This window comes from Euleptes europaea, chromosome 11 (assembly GCF_029931775.1).
Source record: "Euleptes europaea isolate rEulEur1 chromosome 11, rEulEur1.hap1, whole genome shotgun sequence".
NCBI lineage: Eukaryota > Metazoa > Chordata > Lepidosauria > Squamata > Sphaerodactylidae > Euleptes > Euleptes europaea.
The window spans coordinates 39,545,293-39,556,395 of NC_079322.1; the positions used below are offsets into that span (position 1 = coordinate 39,545,293).

Here is an 11,103-nt window from a genome sequence, read left to right on the forward strand (position 1 = left end):
ACGCAAAGCAGAAGATAGGAGGTACCACTTTGGCCTCTTGTTTACCGGTACTCCATACTGGCCTATACTAGCTTACTTTCTTCCCTGGGTATCTATGAAACCCTAGCAGAGGAAAGTCAAGTTTTCAGGTGCAGCTCTAGGGTGGGGCTTTAGTTTTTCTGCAGTGTGACTGCGGCCTTTTGCTCACAAACTTTACCAACCTCCATGGAGTGATGCACTGTGCAATGGTCTAAGCCCTTTGATTTAATAAACCTGCACAACTTTGCACTGTCAGTTTCACACTATTGAAGTGGCTGGGTTTATGCTTTCTTCTTCCTTCCGGACCACTCACTGGAGGGAATTCGGTGTTAAGATACAGTCATCCTCTGTATGTTTGATGGTGATACGGTTTGTTGGTATGAATCTGTAGACAGATACCGTGAAAATGGACTATTATCCATACCATCACTCTTTTTGAACTACAGGTGGGAGACTTGCAGATATTCTTCTACATATCCCCCTGCTTACATCCAGATAATGTATTCATCCTCTCCCTCACAATCTGCTCCGCTGCAGATCAAACAATGGCAATAAACAATGGTATTCCTTAAGTGGTGCATTTGTTGTCCATGTGCATGACCCCCTAACAAAGCTCCATGTGTATGAATGCCTAGCAAAGTTTATAGGGTTCAGACACTCGCCAGCCTGCAATGCCCTGATTTTAAATTATACTTTTAGTTTGCTGGTGGAGATTCAGTTTTTTGGTTCTTGTAGGTTATCCGGGCTGTGTAACCATGGTCTTGGTATTTTCTTTCCGGACGTTTCGCCAGCACTGTGGCCGGCATCTTCAGAGGAGTAACACTGAAGGACAGTGTTGACAATGAGAGACACTGTCCTTCAGTGTTACTCCTCTGAAGATGCCGGCCACAGCTGCTGGCGAAACGTCAGGAAAGAAAATACCAAGACCACGGTTACACAGCCCGGATAACCTACGAGAACCAATGAACTCTGACTGTAAAAGCCTTCGACAATATTCAGTTTTTTCTTTGCAGGATGTCTTTTTCTATTTCACTGTCCTAGTATGACAATCTGATATTTTCTAGGTCAACTAACAATGGGGCCAAAAGGGGAGAGAGGGCTTCCTGGTCCTCCAGGAAAATGTCTCTGCAACTCCCAGCAAAATATGAATTTCCCACCATATGAGGAGCCACCGTTTGGACATCCTTATTCAAAAGTTCCTGCAGTAAGTGAGTTTGTTAGGAGCTGCTCAGTGTAGAGGGATCCTCTAAGGTTCAGTTGTTGTTTTTGGTTAGCTTGAACTGGGCCATACAATTAATTTCCATATTCTGAAATAATCAAATTACATTTGACAGCATTGTTCCTGATTATGCATGAGCTCTGACAACCATGGTCATGGCACACATGTTGTACTGCTGAGTTTTCAATAGCAGAACTCTTATGTATATACATAAGTGCTGTCAAGTCACAACTGACATTTGGAGACCCCAGCCAGGGGCTTTCAAGGTAAGTGAGAAGCAAAGGTGGTTTGTCATTGCCTTCCTTCCTAGAACTTTTTGAGACAAAGTTGTTTCTGGATGGGGAACAGGATTTTATCCATCTGCAGATGATGATCCAGACTAAATTCCAAGACCTACAAGCCTTGGAAATCCCATTTTATTTTCTGCAATCAAGCCACATTGTTGAGTAAGGTTGCTGGGAATATGCTATTGCAGTAACATGAGCTGTGTAGAAGGTGGTTGAACCAGTGACATGAGAACCTATTGAACGCAGCCTGTGCCCCCAGAACACGTACCTCAAGTTTATTGTCCTTTCTTCGATTTTATACGAAAGAGTTTAAAACACTTTATAAATCAAGTTACCATTCCCCTCCCACCTTTGGTTGGGTACGCTCATCCTGCAAAGCTGGAACACTTCTCTTCCCTAATCTCAGTGGGTAAAAAATAATAATTACAAAGACAATTCAGTTTTGAGTAAATCATGCATTCATGCTCATAATAGCAGGTACTTTTGGAGGGGGTGGGCTCAACCACCTGTAAGCATTGACCCTACATTTCACATTTGGACTCTGCCCTGAAATCTCTCTTACAATTTATTATTCTATGGCAATCTAGTATTCCAGTATATCCGGTTGTTTCTCTTTTCCAGATTTTTGTTGTGAATAATCAAGAAGAACTAGATAGGCTAAATACTGAAAATGCCTTAGCATTTCGAAGAGATCAGAGATCTTTGTATTTCAAGGATACTTTTGGATGGCTTCCAATCCAGGTAAATAAGAAAGTGCAGTCATTTGTTTACAAACACTGGTTAAGAGATTGGGTGGAGAAGTGTGAAATGCAATCCCGTGGCCTGCTAGGGTTGACAACTCTGAGTCGAGAAATTCCTGGATATTTGGGGTGGAGCCTGGAGAGGGTGGGACCTCAGTGTGGTATAATATCATAGAATCTACCCTCCCTCCAAAGCAGCCATTTTTTCAGGAGATCAGTTGTAGTTCTGGGAGGTCTCTAGGCCTCACCTGGAGGTTGGCAACTCTGTGACCTACTTCTGACTGATTAACCATGGTTAAGCAACCAGCAACATTATGTCTTCACTGGCTTTGTGTTTTAATGCTTCTTTGATCATGGGATACATGAAAAAGTAAAGACTTTTAAAGTATGCCCTTTCAACCTAAAGGCATTATCGCTAAAGGATAAGTAAATGCTTATTATAAAATAATATGGTTTACATCAATAGTTTTCAGAGGTGCCAAATACACATAGGAATTAGGATTGTGAAATGCACATTGGTGTCAGATAGGCTCTCTGCCGGCCCCGGATAAGAAACAAGATGGTTCCCCCCACGGACAAAATGGAGTTTTTTTGTGCACTCCATTCCTCCCCGTTTGCACCCAGTCTCCTGCCCAAGATCTGCACCTCAATGGAGACCCGCCCGAGTAATCGCTGATCTGATACTGGGTCCCGCCGGGAGCCCGGGAAGATCAGCCAGTTAACGCACGCGTTTATTTCCTGTATGCGTTGTCTTAAGTCTTTACTGGTAGTTAACGTCTGTATTGTTTCTTTGTTTCTAAAACCTAATCAACCCCATTGTATTTACCCTATATATTTCCCCATGTCTGTATTCCAGCCTTAAGTTTCTATGATCTGCTGAACTCGCTGACTTTCTGAAATAAAACTTTTAACTCGCTGCACTGTCTGGAGAGAAGTCTTTATTACCAGGAACGCAACGTGTTGCTGAGACCTGACAATTGGTTGCTTCAGAATATCATATAATGTATATTTTCAAGACTCCCAGCTGATTCTGGAACTAGTCAAATCAGAGCTAAAATGTTAAGCAATTTTTCACTAAATAAGGACAGGAATTGGCTCCACAGATGTCACAACAAACTTCTGTTTGTTCATAATAAAGATGAATGTGGCTTGTTGCTGTGCTTCCATTCTCCCTTCCTCCTTGTCCTGTGGGCAGAAATCAATTGAAGCCTTCTGGAAGCCCTTGAATCAAGCTCCCCTTTGTCATGGTGTCCGAATGCAGGCACCTTGGCAAACCGAAGTCTGCTTCCTTCCACACAACTCCGGATTCTAACCCAAGGTTTAATCCCGGTTGAGAATCCTTGTTTGTGGGGAGGACATGAAGGTCTAGGATTTAAAAACAAACAAACACGTGAGCACAGCATACAAGCCTGGTTTGTCCACCATTATGAACAATGTCTGAAATGCAACCATTTATACTTTCCAGTACCTGAGTACGTCCATTGCTTACCTCCCAGGACAATAAGGATTGCTATAGTTCAAGTGGCTGTTTGTGCATTTATTCCAGCAATTTACACCCTTCTATCCTGTGGACTACCCTATTCAAGATGGCAATACCTGTGGAGATGGGATCCTCCAAGATGGGGAAGATTGTGATGATGGCAATACCATTGTGACTGATGACTGTATAAGTATGTTATATCTGTTGATGTCTAATTTCTTACCTCGTTTTACATGGAGATCCTAAAAAACATGGACAGCCTGTTCCTATGTTCCACTGACATAGGATCTTATGCACAATCCTGCGCAATCCTTGTCCATGGGTGCCTCACTCTACCCAAGCTGATAATTAATTTATTATCAGCTTGGGTAGAGGCAGCTTACTTCTAAAACAATAAAATGACCAGCTGATAAAAACAGGTCAATAAAAACATACCAGGGTATAAAAGAAATATAACATAGAGTAGTCCCCAGGCATAGCGCTGACCATAGTAAAGGTAAAGATAAGACTCCTTAATTAAAACCCTTAGAGAAAGGTTTTGGTCTGGCAGCTCAAAGAAAGCAAGGTAGGCACCAGATGAACCTCAAGGGGGAGGGTTGTCCAAAGGCAAAGTGCAACCACTGAAAATGCCCCATGTCTAGTTACCACCCATCTAACCTCTGAAGACAGGGTAAAAGAGAAGGGCTTGGAAGACAGATCTTAATTGGCAGGGTGGGCAATATGGGAGGAGACGATCCTTCAAGTACTATGCCCCCAAGCCATTTAGGGCCTTAAAGGTAACAACCAGCACTTCAAATTATGCCCAGAAACAGATGGGTAGCCAGTGTAGATCTTTTGACAAAGGGGTGACACAATCCCTATAACGAATCCCAGACAATAGCCTGGGTGACTCATTTTGAAACAGTTTCTGGACCATTTTCTAAGGCAGCCCCACTCCAAACATATTACAATAATCTAACCTGTATGTGATCAGAGCCTGGATCGCTGTGGTCTGAAGCCATCAGCCCTCACTCTAAGTATCATTTGTGATGGTGACTGGGGTCGAGTAAGGTCAGGGTGAATGCTTATGGTCACTTGAAGCAATGACCTACTGGCATTGTATTGATTAGAGGCCAGAGTTTCAGACTTACAAGCTGCTCCTTCCATACACAGACAGCCCCTTTGGGGGGCTGGCAAGCCTCCTCATGTAAGATACATAGGAGTGCAGCCTCAGTTCTGGAATAAACTAATTGCAAATCATGCAGAAACACTAATCTGCGTCAAACTGTTGTCATTAATGATGGGAGGAAAATCCATGCTGTCGTCTATGAAACTGAAACACCTACTAAATAACCCCCAGCGTGGTATAGTGGTTAAGAACTGTGGACTCTCACCTGGAGAACCAAGTTTGTTTCCCCACTCCTCCATGTGAGGGGTGGAGGCTAATCTGGTGAACTGGATTTGTTTCTCCACTCCTCTACATGAAGCCAGCTGGGTGACCTTGGGCTAGTCACAGCTCTTAGAGCTCTCTCAGCCTTACCTACCTCACAGTGTGTCTGTTGTGGGGAAGGGAATGCGATTGTAAGCCAGTTTGATTCTCTCTTAAGGGGTAAAGAAAGTCAGCATTTTTCTTTGTTCTTTTCTTTATTGTGTATTAGGATGTCGCCATGCTTACTGTGGAGATGGCTACCGACAAGAAGGTGTAGAAGACTGTGACGGGAAAGATTTTGGATATTTAACATGTAAAACATATCTTCCTGGGTATGGCCTATTTAAATCCTTTCTAATTTTATTAAATCATAGAAGAAAATTATTCATCCAGATAAGTGGGAGCTGCAAGGGGTTTTGTGGGGAAAGAAGGGGGAAAGATCTCCTTGTATTCCTTTCCCCCGTCTTATTTCATCACAGTGGATTTAGAGAGCGAGAATGGGGTCAGAAAAAATTTCCTCTGAGACTGATCACTCGTCTCCCTTGTTTGCTTTGGAGGACATTGTCAGGGGAAGTCCCAGGACTCTGAGACAGCGTACCCTCTGGCATGTTAACTATGGGACCAGTGTCTCCCCCCATCCCAATTCAGCAGCAAAGAGAATGGGGCACAGATTCCCTTTGTTTCTAAAACAAATCCAAGTGCAAAGGGAAAATTTGGCAGAGAGAAGACCACCAGAGGCATCCCACCCTTGAATTAAGTGACAATGTTGGGCCTAATTATGTGTTACATTTTTTTTTCTAGGGGTGTCCCTGAGATGGCTTGAGAGATATATTCTAGTGTTCTGCACTTTCCAGGTGCATGGAGGCCCATTTTGGATTGGGACCATGGCACACAGGGAGAGGGAGCTTAGACCTTTCCCCTGTGCCTTTTTCCTCATGGCCCTGAAGTGTAGCTGTTTGCCTCATTTGGCAATGTAACATGTAACCCATCAATACGTGTGTAAAGCCCCCAGCAAGACAAAAGGTGGCTCCTTGGGGCCATTTCAGTTCAGGAAGAACAGCCCGGAGGGGAATCTATACATTTCCTCTCCCCACACTCCAAGGTCCCAATCCAGGAAGCACCCAGGAAGCATGGAACTCCAGAAAAGATTTCCAAGCTGACTAGAGTTGCTAGGTTCCCCCTGGCCACCAGCAGGGGGGAGGGGTACAGTTGCCACATCCAAATTGAGAAACTCCTGGGGATTTGTGGGGATTTGTGGGTCTCCCTGGGGGAGACAGGGACCTCAGTGGGGTACAGTTCCACAGAGTCCACTCTCCAAAACATCCATTTTCTTCAGGGGAAGTGATCTCTGCAGTCTGGAGAGGAGGTGTAATTCCAGTCCCACCTGGAGGCTGGCATCCCTAAAGCTGACCCAGGGATGTCTCTGGGGGAAATGTACCATAGTTAGTCCTTGAGAGGAAACATGTTATGCTCATTTCCTTTTCAATCAATATAATTCATCCACTCCCTTTGTGCTTAGAGCCCTTATTTTTGCTGCTGGGGTATCTCCCACTGGCATGAGGGAGGCACATATATGAGGGAAGCACTCTGATCCTGTCTGTTTTTCTTCAGGGACAGAATATCTCTATAGTCAGTAAACTCTGCTCGCTCCCCCTGATCCCATTTAGGGAGCTGTCCATGAACCTCTCATGTTCATTAAGGGTGTAGTGATTCCTCATCAGCTATACTCTAGAGTAAGCCGCAAATTAAATAAATATTTTGAACCAGAACTGTAATGCAGACCAGTCCGGCAGGGTACTTGGTTGATGGTCTGCTTTGAATGCATTTGTATAAATGGCTCCCTCTGGTCAGCATTTCACCTGCTGTTACTGTACTTCTCTCATGCTGTCAGGTATTGTTACCATCTTACAGGAAACATTTAATTTGCAAATGAAGTTATCTGCAGGGCCCTCGTAGCTTATGCAAGCATAATGTGTTAATTGGCAGGAATAGGAATCCATAAGAGTCCATTCTGGCAAAGCCTCTTCTGTGTTAGCTCTCAGCCCCTAATTGTAATCCTCTGCAGCACCATCTTCATTGATACTGCTGTACAAAAGAGATAAAATCAGATTGGGAAAGTAATCTGGCAAACAGAAAGTAAAGGTTGGTATTTAAGTTCAGGTTTTGAAAACAGACAACTCCATTTCTGGGGTTTATGTAATGATAAAAAACGTTGGTATCCTGCCTTTCCCTTTGTGGCTCAAAGTAGCTTACAGTTTGTTCCATTAAAATTATAAACATACAATAAACCATTCATAAAAACAATCTGCAGAATGTCCTATTCCTGCCTCTCAGGTCCTGCTGAATGTCCTGGCAAACAGCACAGCCTCACAACTCTTCCTAAAAGCCCCCTCCCTTGCCTTTTCAAGGGCCATTTCCCCAAAATAGGGGAACACTATAAAAAACCGGGCTCATGCCAGGCAAGAAACCTACTGGGATCTCACCCAGAAAGTGATGGCCTGCAGAGTTTAATTGGAACAAGGGGGTATATGGAGAGAGACAGTCCTTCAGATATATGTGTTCCTGGAGTCTCAGACAGGACGGTTGCTGTGATACCACTCAGACTTGGCTGGATAGAAGGATATAACTCCTTTTTGTGCACAGGTGCAACTCTAGGGAATTATTTATTTTTATAACAAGTACTCTAAAATGTCAAAAAGTAGCCCATATAGACAAGGAATGTCCTTCATCTTGCAATCAATGGCTGTGTCACTGGTACAACTGTTATCCAAGTCATTTGTTTGTGTACTGGGGCAGAATGTTGTGTTTGGTTGGCCACCAAACTGCATACTGACTACAAGGAAAACGTGATTTCCCTGCAATTTGTCCCAAACTAGTCCATATCACTTGCTGAATTAGGAACCATGAGTATAAATGGATATCGGATTGTGCATCAAAATGTGCATCTGAGTAGTCTGTTTGCAGTGTGCTTATAGCTGTAGCATGTTCCCACTCCCGTTCTCGTGCAACTAATCATGTGCAAGTGCCTTTTTATTTTTAAAATTTATTTATTATTTTTATTGTTATTTATTAGAAACATTTAGCAAGTGCCTTTTTAAAAGTGCAGTTAGAGTGATTACTTGGAAGGGGCTGGTTTCTAAAGTTTCCTTTAAAAATTGAAATGAAAATAATTTTTCCAACACAACGAACTTCATGGCTTTGAAGATCTCAGCCTTAAGGTCAGTTGGACTATAATATCAGAATGAGCTGGTGCATTGGTTTGGAATATAAACAAAGAGGAAACGTTGAAGAAAAATTCAACACATCGTAGGGGATATAGATCCTGGTCTGTGTGGTTCTAGTAGCAAGTTCTGTACTGGGAAGAATCTCTGGCAGGAATGCCCTCCCTTCCACATCACTGCAGAGTTCCAGAGGACCTCCATAGTTTGGTGGGAAGACGCAACCTTGCCCACTGGCATTACATGCTATTCTCCATAAAGCTACCATCCAGAGCCTCCTTTATGCAGTGATCAGGCAGTTACTTTTACTCTGAGATTCTCTGACATTCACAGATGAAAACGTCAAAGACTTTCACTGAGTGTAAGAGTCTTTTAATTAGGTTCTAAACAATTGCTGTTCAGTACATTCACAGTAATGTATATATTTAGGCTTACCATTTTGGTCTCTGAGGGTGGAAAATTTCCCACCCTCAGCTCCCATTGCCTACCAGCACTCCAACAGGAAGGGGGAGAAAACATTATTGGGTGACAGTGTTAGGTCATTTCCAGGGAAAACCCAGAAATGACATCTCACCTCTCTAGGAACTGCTGGAAACTCTATTACCACAGAGTTTCCAGCAATTCCTACAATGATGTGATGTCACTTCCAGCTTTTCCCTGAAAGTGACATGATACTGCCACTCAACAGCCCCTACATGTCCCTGCTTCCCCAGCCTCCAGAAATCAGCTTAATTCTGGACTGTCAGTTTTTTACCCATGATATCTGTGCAGTGTGCTTGATCCTTTTCTTTATTTAAGGTCCAAACTACATAAGACATTTATCCACTCATATTCCCCACAGCCTGTGGAGCAATCATGGGTCAAGAAAACACTGGAGGGAGAGGATTAAACCCTCACCCCCACTGTGGTCATAATCCAAACCAGGTCTTGTGGTGCTTGAGGAAATAAGTTCTATACAGTTGTCATCTGGCTATGGGGAATGTGGGTTCCCTCAGTCCTATTAATGGAGTAATGTCTCACATAGCTTGGGTTTAAATTTATTTAATTTATTACCTAAAATTACAGTCAGAAACCATCTATCCATCTCCTGTTAGAAGATATTAAAATTGTCTGGTAAATTAGGCACCATCCTTCCTAAGTAATTTGGACAAGTTATTTGCAAAGGAAATGTAAATGTCTCATAAGTGCTGGTAAAATGTTTCATATGTAACAACTTGTGCATGTCACCTTTTGCTTTCAGGTCTTATGGAAAACTACGATGTACTTCTTATTGCTATATTGACTCTACAGAGTGCCGGTATTTTACATGAAGGGGGGGCAGAGATAGGTAAGCATTTCCCCCTATGACATGCATACAGCAGGTGCTATGTTATTGTCAACCAAGACCAGGCAATAGACAAAACGATCTCTAGGATGAAACAACCAGGGACATGCTGTGGATGGTGGCGTGAGATTTGTCTTTAATTGACTTGCACTGGAGGAAAATAGGACCACTGAATTCTGTCTTAGTAGAAAACTGTCAAGCAACATTCTCCATTCAGACTTAAAATTTCACACGGCTGCTTACAGGAACTGTTATAACAAGAGAAACACCAAACTGCATTTTTCTTCAAAATGGTTACTTCATAAGAACACAATAATACCTCAACTTAGCACTGTTAGTCATAAAAATAAGCTCTTTAGGTTGTTGGTGTTTGTTTGTTTGTTTAACAACAACAAAAAGACTTTCCCCGTATAAACACAAAGCATACTCTGGTTGCAGTGTTTATAAGGACTATTTTGGGTTTTTTTCTAACAATGTGAACTTTGTATATGCTTTAGCTATCTGAATTATATGTTCAGATTTATTAGAAGCCCCCACCCCCATTGTGTATACATTAATATGGGGCAATTTAGGTATGTGCTTAAGCAGGGGAAACCAGACTACAGAACTGATCAGCTTTCTTTAGAGACTGATACTATAGAAGAATATAAGAGATGTACATAAATTTATATATATTTATATAGACAAATTCCAGATGGCAAGCTCTGTAATCTGTTGCAGTAAACACAATGGCATCTCAAAGGCTTCTGGCTGAGGAAAACTTCCATACTAATAAATTTATTAGGCTTTAAGGTGCCTCACTCTTGGATTTCTGAAATGAAAACATTCAAAAAGGAGTCATACTTGCCTATTGTTATGGACATTACAAACTGGATCAGCAAACTGGAAAATGTCAGTCTCCATTGGAAGCATGAGGCCTGACTGACTAACCCTTCATCAAGAAGTCACCTGGATGCAATTGACTCTCTTTGGAACAAGATCTTGAGAACTGATTCATCATGCACCTTATGGTCTCTGCACCATGTTCCTACCAAGGTTCTAAATGATTCATAATAAAACCATGTGTTAATATGCCTGAAATTTTAATTCATGCAACAGAATTGGAGGGCTGAGTTATGAAAATCTTAGAATTACATTAAAGACTTTTGTGGAAAACCTGCAATCTGTCTAATTATCAACTTTCATTGAAACTTAGATGCCAGGAAATCAACTTTTTATTTTATCTTTTTCATATACCTAATAGTTACTCCGTTGTACTGGTTTCCTGTACAGCAGTAGTCCTATTAGCATAGCATATAGGAGTCACCCCACATGTGTTGTTCAGATTATATACTCTATAGAATTTATATGTATATATGTGGTTTATAAAAAAGACTGTGGATAATTTAGGATAATTATAGATTTCCTTT

The 11,103-nt window shown here is 42.1% G+C and overlaps 1 protein-coding gene across 1 annotated transcript in view; it reads left to right on the forward strand.

The window, feature by feature from the left end:
• Positions 1–10,064, forward strand: part of COLQ (collagen like tail subunit of asymmetric acetylcholinesterase) — a 61,829-nt gene extending 51,765 nt beyond the window's left edge. The window contains exons 13-17 of the mRNA XM_056857485.1: positions 1,083–1,222; positions 2,146–2,265; positions 3,811–3,934; positions 5,382–5,484; positions 9,611–10,064. Coding sequence (XP_056713463.1) covers positions 1,083–1,222; positions 2,146–2,265; positions 3,811–3,934; positions 5,382–5,484; positions 9,611–9,680 — 557 coding nt within the window. The 3' untranslated portion in view covers positions 9,681–10,064. The remainder of the gene's footprint in view (positions 1–1,082; positions 1,223–2,145; positions 2,266–3,810; positions 3,935–5,381; positions 5,485–9,610) is intronic.
• The last annotated feature ends 1,039 nt before the right edge of the window (positions 10,065–11,103 follow it).